This window comes from Hypanus sabinus, chromosome 30, assembly GCF_030144855.1.
Source record: "Hypanus sabinus isolate sHypSab1 chromosome 30, sHypSab1.hap1, whole genome shotgun sequence".
In the NCBI taxonomy this organism is placed as follows: Eukaryota; Metazoa; Chordata; class Chondrichthyes; order Myliobatiformes; family Dasyatidae; genus Hypanus; species Hypanus sabinus.
In genome coordinates this window covers 35,100,265-35,118,259 of record NC_082735.1, presented here as the reverse complement: position 1 = coordinate 35,118,259, position 17,995 = coordinate 35,100,265, and the positions used below count along the sequence as shown (strand labels likewise).

The following is a 17,995-nucleotide window of genomic DNA, read 5'->3' as shown; positions in this document are numbered from 1 at the left end:
TGTCAGGTAGACCTGGGGTGTCCGAGACAGTGGGTTCTCAGGTGACAAGGGAGCCCAGTAGGGCAGAAGGGGTATGGAGATCTCAGAGGATTAGGCGCCCCCCGGAGCGGTTGACATATGTGGTACCAGGAGAACCGAGTGTGATTTCTACTTCTCTGGGTAGTTATGTCACTACTTTCTGCACCTGGGTTGGGTTTTGTGTGTTGCAAGGAGCTTTGGGGATGCCATGAGGGCATGACATTTGCTGGTGGGGAGAGAATGTACAATGTCCTGTGTATGTTACTCAAAATGGCTTCTTTGGTTTGTTACGAGTAGGAATGCTTCTTTGTTGGATAAGTGTTTCTCTCGCCGTTGTTTCGCTTTAGAATGGCTGATATGGTAATTGTATTCATTTGTTAATCAATGGGGAATGTTATTGTGTCTTGTGAGGCTGGGAACTTGGGGGAGGGGTTTTCGCGGGTTTCTGGTGTGAGGGGAGGCGGGAGAAAGATGCCGAGGGAGGTGGACATGCGCTCGGAAAACCAACGGGGAGTCCGGGGTGGAAGACGTGGAAGCCGGAGGCGAGCGACGAAGGGTCAAATGGTTCGATGGTTGAGCTCCAACGAGTGCACTAAACAGACTGAACTTTGATAAGTTGGTGCCTTTTGTTTTTTTCCTTTTATTTATATATATATATATATATATAGTATTGCCTAATACTCTTTTAATTTTAGTAAACTCTTTAAAGTGTATTTCATAACGGTATTTGTTGTGGGTTTGATACTGTTGGCGGGCGTGAGGCATACACTCGATTCTCACAGCACCTGCGCATACGGGAGATGGGTTGGTGAGTGGCTGGACCTCCGTTTCCCCTAGACATATACCAGCCTTTTGGGTAAGTGTTACACAAGCATTAACCTTAATGGCTTGCAACAAGTATACCTATATGATACAATAGAAAAGTTAAACACTTTTAGGAAGGTGCAGATGAAATATTCCCCTCTGTGTATACATGGCTCCTTGGTAGAGAGAGTTAAGTGCATCAAGTTCCAGGGTGTTCATATCATGGACAACCTCACCTGGTCCCTTAGTATCACCTCCCTGAATAAGAAGGCACAGCAGTACCTCCACTACCTGAGGAGATGTAGGCAAACAAGGCTCCCCTTGCCTCCCACCCCACCATCTTAACTGCATTTTACAGGAGCACTATTGAGAGCATCCTGACAAGCTGCATCACCAACTGATATGGGAGCAGCTAAACATTGGACCGTAAGTCCCTACAATGAACTGTGAGAATGGCCAAGAGGATCATAGGGGTCTCCCTACCATCCACTGAGGCGTTTATGAAGAGTGCTGCTTACAAGGGGCCTTCAGTAATTATCAAGGATCCCACACGTTCACCCAGTGTTCTCTTTGACTTTCGAGCAGCAGGTAGGAGACTCCAAAGCATAAAGACAAGAATAGCCAGGATGGGAGATAGTGTCTTCCCTCAAGCCATTTGGCTTATGAACTCCCTGCTGCATTGTATTCGAAGTGTCACTTGATAATTATGCACTTTACTTTGTTTTCCTATGTGTAATTCACTTGCAGGTTTAATTCTTGCTTTCTTAAGTTATTGTGTGTTATATGCTACCGTGCTTTACACTGGTCTGGAGAAATGTTGTCTCGTTTACATGTATATAGTTAAATGACAATAAACTTGACATGATATACAGTATATGTAGACTCAAAATTCCCTCCTGAGGACTTAACAGATGAAGCAGAACAGCGCAGGAACAACCCCTTCAGCCTGTGGTGCCTCTGCTGACTATGATGGCGATTTAAGTTGATCCCCTCTGCTTACAGTCGGTCCTATCCCTCAATATGCTCAAACACTTATCCAAATGCCTCCTAACGATGAAAATCGAAAAAAAAAAATCAGTCGATGTTTTGGGCTGAGAACCTTCTTCAGGACTGGAAAGGAAGGGGGAAGACATCAGAATAAAAAGGAGAGGAGGAGAGGAAGGAGAGTAGCCAGAAAGTGATGGGTGAAGCCAGGCGGGTAGGAAAGGTAAAGGGCTGGAGAAGGAACTCTGATAGGAGAGGAGAGTGGACCTTAGGAGAAAGGGAAGGGTGGGGGGACCCAGGGAGAAGTGACAGGCAGGTGAGGAGAGGTAAGAGACTAGAGTGGAGAAGAGAAGAGGAGGAGGGGGTAAAAGTCACGGTGTTATTCCAGGGAGAAACAAGAAAGACAACTATCATATCCTACAGAATCTTTGGCCTAGAAACATTACTGAAAAACTAAGAATGCTTGAAGGATTTTTTTTGTGTGCAAACTGCAGTCACAATTCCATCATTACTGAAGTACCTTATTAACTGTGAAGTGCTTTGGGGATGTCTTGAGGGTACACTAGGTACATAAATACAGTCACTTCACCTTATATCAGATCATCATGTTTCTCTTGGATCTTTGCCAGATTAAATTGTGGGTCATTAATTCCTAACATCTCATTGAATATCTAGAGGGTTCTGAAAGCCAATTTTCTTGACACCAAGTAGACATGGCAATTTTGTTTATAACATATAACCATATAACAATCACAGCACGGAAACAGGCCATCTTGGCCCTCCTAGTCCGTGCCGAACCCTTAGTCTCACCTAGTCCCACCTACCCGCCCATAACCCATAACCCTCCACTCCTTTCCTGTCCATATACCTATCCAATTTTACCTTAAATGACACAACTGAACTGGCCTCTACTACTTCTACAGGAAGCTCATTCCACACAGCTATCACTCTCTGAGTAAAGAAAAACCCCCTCGTGTTTCCCTTAAACTTCTGCCCCCTAACTCTCAAATCATGTCCTCTCGTTTGAATCTCCCCTACTCTCAATGGAAACAGTCTGTTCACGTCAACTCTATCTATCCCTCTCAAAATTTTAAATACCTCGATCAAATCCCCCCTCAACCTTCTGTGCTCCAATGAATAGAGACCTAACTTGTTCAACCTTTCTCTGTAACTTAATTGCTGAAACCCAGGTAACATCCTAGTAAATCGTCTCTGCACTCTCTCTAATTTATTGATATCTTTCCTATAATTCGGTGACCAGAACTGCACACAATATTCCAAATTTGGTCTTACCAATGCCTTGTACAACTTTAGCATTACATCCCAACTTCTGTACTCAATGCTTTGATTTATAAAGGCCAGCGTTCCAAAAGCCCTCTTCACCACCCTATCTACATGAGACTCCACTTTCAGGGAACTATGCACAGTTATTCCTAGATCTCTCTGTTCCTCTGCATTCCTCAATGCCCTACCATTTACCCTGTATGTTCTATTTGGATTATTCCTGCCAAAATGTAGAACCTCACACTTCTCAGCATTAAACTCCATCTGCCAACGTTCAGCCTATTCTTCTAACTGGCATAAATCTCCCTGCAAGCTTTGAAAATCCACCTCATTATCCACAACACCTCCTACCTTAGTATCATCGGCATACTTACTAATCCAATTTACCACCCCATCATCCAGATCATTTATGTATATTACAAACAACATTGGGTCCAAAACAGATCCCTGAGGCACCCTGCTAGTCACCGGCCTCCATCCCGATAAACAATTATCCACCACTACTCTCTGGCATCTCCCATCTAGCCACTGTTGAATCCATTTTATTACTCCAGCATTAATACCTAACGACTGAACCTTCTTAACCAACCTTCCATGTGGAACTTTGTCAAAGGCTTTGCTGAAGTCCATATAGACTACATCCACTGCCTTACCCTCGTCAACATTCCTCGTAACTTCTTCAAAAAATTCAATAAAGTTTGTCAAACATGACCTTCCACGCACAAATCCATGCTGGCTACTTCTAATCAGATCCCGTCTATCCAGATAATTATGAATACTATCTCTAAGAATACTTTCCATTAATTTACCCACCACTGATGTCAAACTGACAGGTCTATAATTGCTAGGCTTCCTTCTAGAACCCTTTTTAAACAATGGAACCACATGAGCAATACGCCAATCCTCCGGGACAATCCCCGTTTCTAATGACATATTAAAGATCTCCGTCAGAGCTCCTGCTATTTCTACACAAACTTCCCTCAAGGTCCTGAGGAATATCCTGTCAGGACCCGGAGATTTATCCACTTTTAAATTTCTTAAAAGCGCCAGTACCTCCACCTCTTTAATTGTCATAGGTTCCATAACTTCCTTACTTGTTTCTCACACCTTAGACAATTCAATATCCTTCTCCTTAGTGAATACCGAAGAGAAGAAATCATTCAAAATCTCTCCCATCTCCTTCGGTTCCACACATAGCTGACCACTCTGATTCTCTAAGGGGCCAATTTTATCCCTCACTATCCTCTTGCTTTTAATATAACTGTAGAAACCTTTCGGATTTACTTTCACCTTATTTGCCAAACCAACCTCGTATCTCCTTTTAGCTTTTCTAATCTCTTTCTTAAGATTGCTTTTACATTCTTTATATTCCTCGAGCAATTCCTTTACTCCATGCTGCCTATTTCTATTGTAGACATCCCTCTTTTTCTGAACCAAATTTCTAATATCCCTTGAAAACCATGGTGCTCTCAAACCTTTAACCTTTCCTTTCACCCTAACACAGGGGTCGGCAACGTTTACCACTGAAAGAGCCAATATGGACCCATTTCCCACAGAAAAGAAAACACTGGGAGCCACAAAGTGAAATAACACTGCATACAACGGGTTTTTATTTGCCTTTATGCTATGTATAAACAAACTATAATGTGTTGCATTTATGAAATTGATGAACTCCTGCAGAGAAAACGAAATTACATTTCTGCATGCAACAAAAACATTTTGAACTCCGAAAAAAAAGACGTTGGGTTGAAGGTTACTCCATAGTTAGCCTACCTTGGATCGAAGAATTAAAAGAATGCGCGCACTGGCGGGTGTCAGGCATTGGCAGTTGTGATGTATATTAATAGCGATAAAAAAAACACGTTGTAGCGGTGTGCTACATGCAGCGCTAAAATAAAGACTGCAGTCAAAGGTAACTTTATTCGAACTAAACAGCCTTGCTTTAAAGCCTCCCTCAACCCGTCCCCGTGGGCGCGGATGCTCCAAAAGACACGTACTCACAAACCCCCGTAGGCTATCTCCCTTAGCCTGAACGCTGGCTAATTGTGAGCCAGTTCGGATGTGCCAGGAAACGGTGTCTCCGCAAAGTTTTCAGATTGTACAAGATCACCATAATCTTCAAATTTCGAATTACATTTCAAAAGCTAACAAACCACGGGGAGCCGCATCACAGAGATCAAAGAGCCGCATGTGGCTCTGGAGCCGCAGGTTGCCGACCTCTGCCCTAACAGGAACATAAAGATTCTGTACCCTCATAATTTCACCCTTAAATGACCTCCATTTCTCTATTACATCCTTCCCATAAAACAACTTGACCCAATCCACTCTCTCTAAATCCCTTCGCATCCCCTCAAAGTTAGCCTTTCTCCAATCAAGAATCTCAACTCTAGGTCCAGTCCTGTCCTTCTCCATAATTATATTGAATTATATTGAATCAGGGAGCATTCATGAAAAAGAGTAAACAGGCCTGAGAAGGGTCTCTGTCTGAAACATCGAGTGTTTACTCTTTTCCATAGATGCTGCCTGACCTACTGAGCTCCTCCAGCATTTTGTATTTTTATATGTGTTGCTTTGGATTTCCAGCATCTGCAGACTTGCACATGTTTGAATTTTTAGTAGTTCCCAAGCCGAGAATACTTGCTTTACTTGCATGAAAATAAAATGCACTGGAAAAAGATAATGCAATTTATTAAATCGGGTGGTGGGGTGGAGATGTGTCTCTACCAAAGGAGGTGTAAGGCGCTCCTTCCCTCCACTAGCCTGCAGGTCACCATTGGGCAAGGTGTGGTAGTACCTGCTTCACCCCCCAATCAGAGTCATGTGAAGCCATGGGATCAGGTAGTGGATGATTGTATGATGCATAGTACAAACTGGCCACATGGCTCAAAGGGCCAGAAGGGCCTATTCTGCACAGTATCTCAACAAGCAAACATAGGTCCTTGGTTATGCGACCACTGACACCAGGCAGACAATCCAGACAGTCTCTGAAGAGTATTAATAATGGCTGGGGTCACCCGCATTGTAAGACACTGCCCAGAAGAAGGCAATGGCAAACCATTTCTGTTGAAGACATCTGTCAAGAAAAATCATGGTCAAAAGACTATGATCGTGCACATCATTGAAATGGCCCATAATAATAATGATGATGATGAATTCATTGACAAGTCTACATACCACAATAAAAATTATAACTAGTTTCAAAATATGGTCATGAGAAAGACTGACCTTTCCAAAGGATCCTTGGCCCAGTACCTTTAGGAGCTCAAAGTGGGAAGGATCAGCTTTCTCAGATCCTTCTTTTACATGATGTGTGATGTTGATCTCTTTCACATTCTCTTCATCCTGAAAGGATTAATTGTGTTAAGAATTACTCTCTCATTACTTTCACAACAAACCGTATCTCACATGAAATATATTTAAAACTTTCTGCAAAAATGAGAAAGTGTGCTACAGAAATAAAAAATAGTTAAATAATTTAAGGCACTAAAAAATGATATTCCTATTTGTGTCCTTACAATGCCTCCTTTCAAAGCTGCTTTCATCATTCTCTCCTCAAAAGACACAACTTTGACATTTACCTTTGCAAACTGCTGTACCCTCTCCAATAATCTAAATCTAAATCCCTTCTGATCCGTCATCAAAGCCTTCCCATCCTTTCTGGAGCATGGCGTCCAAATTTGGACACAACAACCAATTTCAGCAGTACATCCTTGGTTTTGTCTTTGATGCCTCTTTTCAGAAAGTTCAGGATCCAGTATGCTATTTTTTTTTAAAAACTACTTAGTCAACCTGTGCTGCAAATCAAAACAATGCTGGAAATCTGAAGCAAAATAAATTACTAACCTGACAGATTTGTTAGTGGAATAAATGACAGATGCAATTTAATTCTGAGAAGGGCAAGTTAATTGATTTTGCCAGAAAGATTAGGAAAAAGGCAACACCAAGTTACTGACAGAATTCTAAAGTGTGCTTGAAAAGAGGGAACAGATGTTTCATACGCATAGATCCTTGAAAGCTGTGAAAGCAGCCTTCAAAACAAATAGAATCTCGAGCTTAACCGAGATGCAGTGGATTGTGGTTAATTGGGCCATCAGTTAATCAGGGCAGTGACTTATTTGGTACAGCTCTTAAAGAACAAAAACATCAAGAAAATTGCTGGGATTCCCTTCATTTGGGACACTACGCCACTTAACTGGAATGGGTCTGTTGCCGAACAGGTTCTAACTAGCATTAGTCACATGCACTTGTGTAGCCATTAGATACCACACAGTGCTTAGAGTGATCAGTTTTTAGATAGTGTGACTTGCGTGTGTTTATGCTCAAAAAGCAATGATTTTAATCAGTGACAGTTGGCAAGGAATAAATAAGAAAGACAATTCAGAACTGTTTTAGAAACATAGAAAACATACAGCACAATACAGGCCCTTCAGCCCACATAGCTGTGCCAAACATGTCGCTACCTTAGAACTACCTAGACTTTACCCATAGACCTTTATTTTTCCAAGCTCCAAGTAGCCATCCAGAAGTCTCTTAAAAGACCCTATCTTGGTTTTGAGTATTTTCACTGTGGTTTTAAACATTCAGGCTTGGAGATGCGAGAAACAGTTAGGAGTAAAAATGAAACAGTTTCACTACCTCAGTAAGTTAGGTACTAGAAAGAACTTGATGGTATCGACAATCACCTTGAATGTCACAATGAAAATAAAGATTTAGAGACTGCAATCGTCCATAGCATTGTATGAAAGGAGTCCATTATCTTTACTAGGTGTCGGCACTGATTTTGTTCATTGTGTAATAACTAATAGGAACTAATACAGTGTTATAGTAATATTGATTGTTCTCTAATTTGCTCTGTAGTTGATTGAAATACAATCTTAGTTACTTAGTTTGTCTTTTTTTTAATATCTTTTTAACTATTTCAATAAAACTGGATAATTGGGCCAAAATGTACTGGTCCCAGTGAGTCCCAATTAACTGGAATCCACTGTATCGATATGGAGTACAAAAGCAGAAAGGCTGTACCGAACTTCAATAAGCTCTTCTTGTGGCCTGACTAGAAGTTTTGCATCCAGCTTTTGTCACCAAACCACGTGAAGATGCTGGAAAACCAGGATTGACTAGGATGTGGGATTTTAGCTTCAAGATTAGAGAGAATAGGCTGTTCTCCTGAGAGCAAAGAGGACTGAAGCAATTATAACAGGATTAGATAAGAAAAATCCATTCCCATAATATGATAAGGATTACAGCACAGAGATTGGAAGCTGCAGGCAAGAGCAGGGCATTGTGAAAAAGGATGTTACATTTTAAACAGTAACTGGCAATGATCAGGAACTTGCTGCCTGGGAGGGTAATGTGAAAGAGATCAATGCCTTCAAAAAGGAGACTGAATAGGCACTTGAGGGAAATAAACCATAAAGCTACAGACAGAGAACAGGGAATTGTTCCACAGCAGTCTGCATAGCTCATAGACTGAATTACTAGAATGATTCTATTATTCTTCTGTTTTCTTATCAATTTCTGATCATAATTTAGTGAAATGCCTTAAGATTTTTGAAAAGCACTCCACTGATTGCATCTCTTGTCCAGAAGGCTTTCTGGGGAATAATGCTTAAGATGTCTTTTACCAATTGAATGCAAGTCTAGCGATTACAACTTAAAATAATTATTATGACTAAGGAGCATTATGGCCATAGCCCTGTACTTTTGATTTCATCATTTTCATTGGTAATTCCTGCCCTTTGATGGATGATTTGATCTTAAGTTTGATGTTATTCCCAGATATTCTTCAGTCTCTATCAAAACTAGTTTATTACTATCAAGGATTTAAATATTTTCTTCTAATTAAGACTTTGCATCCATATTACCATTTCACATATTTCCCAAGTTCTAACTTGGCTTCTTAATTCCTTAGGCATAGTCCGCCTTCTTATGTAGTATAATCTATAACTTAAGCAATGGTTAATTCATACAAACCACACAGGGAATTCACTGCATTGCAACACAATCAACTGATGTCATAAGTATTGAACTTTCTTCCCCAGTTTCTCATAGCTTCCCAAACTTATAACTCTCATTACATAATTTATAAAATACATAAAAAGGCATCACTAGTTTAATTGTTCAGACATCAAATGAAGATCATTTATAATTTAAAGCCTGCAGATGCTGAAATAAAATGAACGTTGTGTAAATGTTGATGATGAAAGCTCTTCAAACCAAAATGCCAACTCTATAACTTTAGACCATAAAACATTAGAGCAGAATTGAGGTGATTCGACCCATCAAATCCGCTCTGCCGTTTCATCATGGCTGATCCATTTTCTGTCTCAACCACATTCTTTCTTTCTTTCTTTCTAAATCTTTTTATTAATATTAGTAATATGGACAGAATACAGATGATATATTGATAAAGAAATTACCAACATACACATTCCATTACATATGAAAAAAAACATACATAATAGTTACAATATAAATGAGTTTACCAAGACATAAGCCATAAGATATATGTATGGACATAGTAAATCTAAATATTTCATAATGTATAATATAAAAAAAACAGAAAAAAGAAAGAAAAAAAAACAAAAAAAAATTTATATAATGCAAAACTAACTAATCTAATCTAATAACTATAACTAATAAGTAATATAAAAGAAAGAAAAACAAACAAAAGAGAAGGAGAAAAAAAAAGTGGGCTGTTTATAATATCTCACAAAAATAAGTATTCATCAATGCCGTCACTTCCGGTCCTCTCAAAATACATAAGCTAAAAGCTGGGAAATCAAATGTACTTGGCACAGGGTCATATTACATCATATGAAAATGTTGAATAAATGGTCTCCATAACTTTTCAAATTTAATAGAAGTCTCAAAAGTACCACATTCTCCTGCATTCTCTCTGTAACCATTCACCTCTGACTTATCAAGAACTTATCAACTTCCACCTTAAATACACCCAATATCCTGGCTTCCACAGCCAGCGGCAGCAACAAATTCCACAGGTTCACCACCCTCTAGCTAGTAAAGTTCCTCATCTTCTTTCTAAATGGATATCCCTCTATTCTGAGGCTATGCCCCTGGTCCTAGACTCCCCAACTTTCAGAAACATCTTCTCCACATCCACACTGTTTAGATCTTTCAACATTTGATAGGTTTCAATGAAATCCTCCCTCATTCTTCTAAATTCCAGCAAGTACGAGCCCAGAGCCAGTGAGCAGAAGCCCAGAGCTATCAGACACCCCTCATAAAGTAAGCCTTTCAATCCCAGAATCATTTTCAGGAACCTCCTGTGAACCCCCTCCAAGGACAGCACATCCTTTTCTCCCCCCTTCTTTATTTGTTGAGATACAGCGTGGAATAGGCCTTTTCAGTCCTTTGAGCCACACTGCCCAGCAACCCCCCAGTTTAATCCTAATCACAGCACAATTCACAATCACCAATAAACCTTGAACTGTGGGAGGAAATCCGAGCACGCAGAGAAAACCCACACAGTCAGAGGGAGAATGTACAAACTCCTTACAGGCAGCAGTGGGAATGGAACACGGGTCAACTACACTGTAAACCATTGTGCTAACCACTATACTACTGTGCTGCCTTAGGTAAGGGGCCCAAGACCTTCATAATTTTATAATTCAGAACTTTGTTCTCTTTCTGCGGATGCTCCACACCACCCTGGCACTCCTCCTTCGCCACCTGTCCCACACCCCTTCCACTGTGCCCCACTATCGTGCGCATATTTTTATATACGTACACATCTCGCTCTGCCTCTCCTTCATACTTCTACACAGCACTGTACTTCTAGCAGACCAGACGCTATGACCAGGTTTATGTTTTTTTCCTTCTTATGACAAAGCATGCAACTCAATGTAAAGCAATCAGACAATACATCCCTGTGGTCACCCATCCACTTGGGAATAAGCTTGAGAAAGTAACCACAGGCAGGCAGTTTAGATCTTTGCACAGAAAAAGCTTTTGCAAAGGATGGCCATTGCACAGACATGCAGCTGAAGAGAATCAGAATCAGGTTTATTAACACCGGCATGTGACATGAAACGTGTTAACTTAGCAGCCACAGTTCAAGGCGATACATAATTTAGCAGAGAAAAAAAATTATAAAATAAACAAATTAATTACATATATTTAATAGATATAAAAACATGCAAAAACAAATATTGTATATTAAAAAACAAGTGAGGTAGTGTCCAATGATTCAATTTCCATTTAGGAATCAGATGGCAGAGGGGAAGAAGCTGTTCCTGAACCGTTGAGTGTGTGCCTTCAGGCTTCTGTACCTCCTACCTGATGGTAACAGTGAGAAAAGGGCATGCCCTGGGTGCTGGAGGTTCTTAATAATGGACCCTGCCTTTCTGAGACACAACCCTCTGAAGATGTCCCGGGTACTTTGTAAGATTGTACCCAAGATGGAGCTGCCTAGATTTACAACCTTCCGCAGCTTCTTTCACTCCTGTGCAGTAGCCCCTCCATACCAGACAGTGATGCTGCCCATCAGAATGCTCTCCATGGTACAACTATAAAAGTTTTGAGTCTATTTGTTGACATGCCAAATCTCTTCAAACTCCTAATATATAGCCGCTGTCTTGCCTTCTTTATAACAACATCGGTATATTGGGACCAGGATAGATTCTCAGAGATCTTGACACCCAGGAACTTGAAGCTGCTCACTCTCTCCACTTCTGATCCCTCTATGAGGATTGGTACATGTTCCTTCGTCTTACCCTTCCTGAAGTCCACAATCAGCTCTTTCTTCTTACTGACGTTGAGTGCCAGGTTGTTCCTGCGGCACCACTCCACGAGTTGGCATATTTCACTCCTGTACACCCTCTCATCACCACCTGAGATTCTCCCAACAATGGTTGTATCATCAGCAAATTTATAGATGGTATTTCAGCTCTGCCTAGCCACACAGTCATGTGTATATAGAGAGTAGAGCAGTGGGCTAAGCACACATCCCTGAGGTGCACCAGTGTTGATGATCAGCGAGGAGGACTTGTTATCACCAATTTGCAAAGATTGTGGTCTTCCGGTTAGGAAGTCAAGGATCCAATTGCAGAGGGAGGTACAGAGCCCCAGGTTCTGCATCTTCTCAATCAGGATTGTGGGAATGATGGCATTAAATGCTGAGCTATAGTCGATTAACAGCATCCTGTGTTTGTGCTGTCCAGGTGGTCTAAAACCGTGTGGAGAGCTAATGAGATTGCATCTGCCACTGACCTATTATGGCAATAGGCAAACTGCAATGGGTCCAGGTCCTTGCTGAGGCAAGAGTTCAGTCTAGTCATGACCAACTTCTCCAAGCATTTCATTAGTGTTGATGTGAGTGCTATGGGGCGACAGTCATTAAGGCAAACAACTTCATTCTTCTTAGGTATAATTGTTGCCTTTTTGAAGCAAGTGGGAACTTCTGCCCATAGCAGTAAGAGGTTGAAAATGTCCTTGAATACTCCCGCTAATTGGTTTGCAAATGTTTTGAGAGCCTTACCAGGTACTACTCCATCGGGACCTTCCGCCTTGTGAAGTTTCACTCTCTTTAAAGACAGCCTAACATTGGCCTCTGAGATGGAGGTCATCAGGTGCAGCAGGGATCTTCACAGCTGTAGTTGTGTTCTCTCTTTCAAAGCATGCATAGAAGATGTTGAGTTCATCTGGTGCTGAAGCATCGCTGCCATTCATGTTATTGGGTTTCGCTTTGTAGGAAGTAATGTCTTGCAGACCTTGCCAAAGTTGCTGTGCATCCAATGTTGCCTCCAACCTTGTCCGAAATTGTCTCCTCGCCCTTGAAATAGCTCTCCGCAAATCATACCTGGTTTCCTGGTACAGGCTTGGGTCGCCAGACTTGAATGCCACAGATCTAGCCTTCAGCAGACAACATGCCTCCTGGTTCATCCACGGCTTTTGGTTTGGGTATGCACAGTAAGCCTTTGTGGGCACACACCCATCCACACAGGTTTTAATGTTGATTTGGAGAACTATCACTGGTATTCAATAACATACTGAAAATAATCAACAAGCACAATTGAGAAATTCACAAGTCCACAGAGATCTTTCCAACGGCATCTCATCTATGTTTATTCCAAATCAAAGTAGAATTCAATGGTGTTTTAACTTCTCATACCTTTGCCTAACAGCAGATGAATTAGACATGTTGAAAATCCCATAGTTTGAGGATAAGCATCAGAACTACAAGATGGAAGGAAATACATTTGGTAACCTTACTCCAGAGCTCAATATTTCAAGAATACAAATGCTCTTTGTGCCTTCAGATGATGTCAACGTTAATAGCAGCTGGCAAGTGAGACCACAGCGTCCCACTTCCTTCCTAATCTGCTTATTTAAAATGTATCCCCTTTCAACCATCAGGCTCTTGAACCAGAGCAGATAACTTCACTCACCCTATCACCATGAACTGTTCCCACAACCAGTGGACTCACTTTCAAGGATACTTCAGCTCATGTTCTCAATCTTTATTGACTATTTATTTATTATTATTAATATTACTTCATCTTTTCTTTTTGTATTTGCATAATTTGTTGCCGTTTAGATACTGGTTGCCCACCCTGTTGGCGCAGTCTTTCATTGATTCTATTATGCTTATTGTATTAATTGAGTAAGCCTGCAAGAAAATTAATCTCAGGTTTGTATACGATGACCCTTTGATAATCCATTTACCTTGAACGTTGATGTATAGATACATAACACAGGCTTTTTATCTATGACGATTTGTTATTTATAGTCTTTGTGAAACTACGTTGGAAGTTCTGTTACTCAAATGTGAAAAGGGATATTTGATTTCTCTTGGACAGTAGCGGAGTGTCACTGAATCAGATACTTGCAAATAATCTGCTGAGGTAAGAAGATGAAAGGTAGGGGAGGACAAAGGAATCATGATAAACATTGTGGCAATGAATGTTCGACACAAAAGAAACAAAAATACCATTACATCCAAGCTGACTTGGACTATGGAACAGCTGAATGCTTTAGTTAAAGTAAATATAATATAGTCACTAGTCAGTAAGCTACATTTTGAACTTTGGGAAGACCATAAGTTACAGGAGCAGAATTAGGCCTTTTGGCCCACTGAGTCTGCTAATCCATTTCCTTCTCAGCCCCAAACTCTTGCCTTCTCCCTGTATTCCTTCACGCCCTGACTAGTTAAGAACCTATCAACCGCTGCTTCAAGTATACCCAATGATTTGATCTCCACAGCTGCCTGAGGCAACAAATTCCATAGATACATGGTTCTGGCTAAAGAAATTTCTCCTCATCATTCTAAAAGGACGCCCCTCTATTCTGAGGCTGTGTTCTCTGGTCTTAGACTCCCTCACCATTGGACACATTCTTTCCACATCCACTCTGTCAAGACCTTTCAATGTTCGATAGATTTCAATGAGATCCCCCCTCATTCTTCTGAATTCCAGTGAGCACAGGTCCAGAGCCATTGAATGCTCTTCATACAATAAGCCTTTCAAGCCCAGTATCATTTTCACGACCTCCTTTGAACTATCTCCATTGTCAGTACATCCTTTCTTAGATAAAGGGGCCAAAATTGTTCACAATACACCAAGTAAGGCCTCACCAGTGCCTTACAAAGCCTCAACATCAGTACAGATGAATACTGTGAAATAATCAGGAATTCATAAATTCTAAATTACAAACTCTACAAATATGTTTTTAAAACTCTTAACCTCACTGGTAACAGCTTGATTCTGCAACCAGCAGTTCTCTGCTCGATTCACAGTTCCTTAAAGTTTGAGAACCAGAGAGTAATCGTAGATGATAACCAAGAGACCAGGACCATACAACTGAATGAGATTCAATTCCATGCAGAAGCTCAAATACACATTTTAACAGAGATCTCTGAACACCTTGACTATTGCCCATACAAATGTTCGTCAGTTGAGAAGACGGAACCAGCTTGGAATTTGCCTACAATGCATGAACTAACAGCAAACCTGTTAAAAAAAAATCCAATGAGTAGTTTTTGGCTGCTTATTTAAGAAAAGATGTACTGGCAGGGTCCAGAGGAGGATCATGAGAGTGAAATGAGAAGAATTTGATGTCTCTATGTCCAGATAGAGCGGATGTGGAGATGTTTCCTGGGGTGGGGAGACCAGTACCAGAGTGCACAGTAGCAGTATAGAAGAACATCCCTTTAGAACATAGGTGAGAAGGAATGTCTTTAGCCAGAGGGTGAATCTGTGGAATTCATTGCCACAGACGGGTGTGCAGGTCATGCCACTGGGCATATTCAAGGTGGAGATTAATCGGTTCTTGACTGGTCAGGGCATCAAATGTTACAGGGAGAAGGCAGGAGAAAGGAGTTGAGAGGGATAATAATGCAGCCGTAATGGAATTGTGGAGCAGATTGAGCATACCTGCATAAGAGTTCAGGGACTATAGAGACAGAGAAAGAAAAACAATAAGAAAAAAAGATAAAAGGATCTTATCTTAGTGCATGCATCATTCAATACAAGATGGATGAGTTAACAGCACAAATAGGAATAAATAAGTTGGATCTGACTGTCTACACAGAGACATCCCTACAAGGTAACCAAGTCCAGGAACTGAATATTCAGGAATAAAACAGAACAAAAATGGGAGGGTTCATCAGGGACCTTTCATTGGGATTGGAGAGGAAGGGAGCTTCTGATGAAGGGTCTTAACTATTTATTCCCTTCCACAGATACTGCCTGACCTGCTGAGTGGCTCCAGCACTTTGTATTTGACGAACATCCACTTTGTTCATAGCCCCCATGATTTTATAAACTTCTATGAGGTCACCTCTCCTTCCAGAGAGTGAAGATCCAGCATTGCGAACCACTTGCTATAACTGGGGTTCTCTAGTCGAGACAGCAGCCTTGAAAATCTCATGAACCCTATACAGCTTGACAATGTGGCCTTTCCTATAACAGGTTGACCAAAACTGCATGATACCTCAAATGCAGACTCACCAGTGACTTAAAGAACGCTAACTCCATCTCCCTACCCCTAAAACTTATGTCCTGACTGATGAAGGCCAGCATGTTAAACACCTTCTTCACCACCATATATACTAGTGTGAGTGTGCACTTCTACCGCCAGGCCTCCGTTCCACAGCACTTATACCACAATACATACTTTGAACTTTTTTTAAAACTTTGAATAGCTGTCAGTGCCCTGAAACTTAATGTATAAGTACTACCCTGGCTTGACAGTCCAAAATACAAACTTATCTAAGTTGAAGTCCATTTGCCATTCATTGTTCAGCCCACCTCGCTAATTGATTAGGACTTCTTTAAAATTCATTGTAAGCTAGAACAAGCTGTTCCTAAAATGCTGAGTATTGGTCTTCTAGCTTCTAACTCCTCTGATGGAAGTAATGAGAAGAGGCCGTGCCCTGGATGGCGAGGGTACCCAAAGATGAATACCACCTTCTTGAGGCACTGCCTTTTGAAGATGTCCTCAGCACTGGGGAATGTTTCGCCCATGAGGGAGACAACTTGCCTGTGCCCACAGCCTCTTTCAAAACTTGCTCATTGGAGCCTCCACACCACAGGGTGATGCAACGGGTCAGAATGCTCTCCACAGTACCTTTGTAAAAATTTGCTAGAGTCTTTGGTGCCAAAGACTTCTCAAACTCCCAATGACATGCAGTTGCTGACATGCCTTCCTCATGACTGCCTCAATGTGTTGGGGCCAGGACAGATCCTCGAAGATGTAGACGCCCAGGGATAAACACCTGACTTTTAAGTGCTCAAAAAGAATAAATAAATGTTTCTTAAGAGGATATAGTCCACCCATTCAGTGGGTGGTGCCTCTTGGGAATTCTAAATGCAAAGAAGTGTGGAGGTGGAGTCAAGGCAGAAGCCTACAGAACTTTGAACTACCAGGGAGTAAAAAGGGCTTTGGATGAGAGCAAAAACATGGTGACAGAGCTAAAACCAGACTAGCCATAATCTTATTGAATGCTGGACCAGATTTGAGGGGTAATTAATGCTTTTCCTCCCAGAGGAAATGGAATATCCTGCTTCTTGCTAAATCAAAACTAGACAATGGGAATTATAATGTTGGCAAAGATTCTAAATAGTTATTTAGATTAAGGTTCACAATAGAAGACATGGAAAGTACTTCAATAATGATAGGCAATCAAGGGGATAAAGGAACATAAACAACTTCTATCATCAGAAAGAGCTACGAGGCAAATTAACAGGGCTGAAGGCCAACCTTCAGAGTAATGTCACAGGCTAAAAGCACAGATCCAAGTGGGAGTGGAATGGAAAATACAAGTGGGAGTGGACCAGAAGTTCAAAACTGCCCTTGCTGAGGAAATGGTGTTTCGAAAGGTGGTCAGCAAATCTCATGACCCTTTTCAGAGCAGAACTTGTGAATCTCGTGATTAGGGATAGACGAGAATGCAATTGAAATGAACACACAAATGAAATAAGATTTTAATCACAGGCAGAAAGTCACATGTATTTTTATCAGAACTTACAGAGCATCTGGATTGCTGACTAAAGAGGTCATTTTGTTCAATTCAGAGGATAAAACAGGAAACTGCTGATCCTTGCTATTTTCTACTGAGGAGTCATGAGCATTATACGCTTTACCTTCAGCAGTCCAGGGATCAAAGTAACTTCCCCAGTGAAGCCAAATGTAACTCTTCATGGAGATTATTGGATTAGAAGATACAACATTAAAGCACAGCACAGACACGTCAACCTACAATATTAAGCCAGTTTTTCCCAAGGTTAATCTATCCCTTCCCTCCAACATAGCTCTCCATTTCTCTATCATAAATATGCCTATGAGTTTCTTAAACACCCCTAATTTATCTACCATACACCCACCACTCTCTGTATACAAAGATCGCCCTGCTCATTTATATTTGTCACCATATATCCAAACGAAG

At 41.0% G+C, this 17,995-nt stretch overlaps 1 protein-coding gene across 4 annotated transcripts in view; it reads right to left on the bottom strand.

The window, feature by feature from the left end:
- rps6ka1 (ribosomal protein S6 kinase a, polypeptide 1) overlaps positions 1-17,995 on the bottom strand; it is a 172,012-nt gene that overhangs the window by 57,609 nt on the left and 96,408 nt on the right. For all 4 annotated transcript variants that reach the window (XM_059954691.1, XM_059954692.1, XM_059954695.1 and 1 more), the window contains one exon: positions 6,316-6,432. In XM_059954691.1, the coding sequence (XP_059810674.1) occupies positions 6,316-6,432 (117 nt within the window). The remainder of the gene's footprint in view (positions 1-6,315; positions 6,433-17,995) is intronic.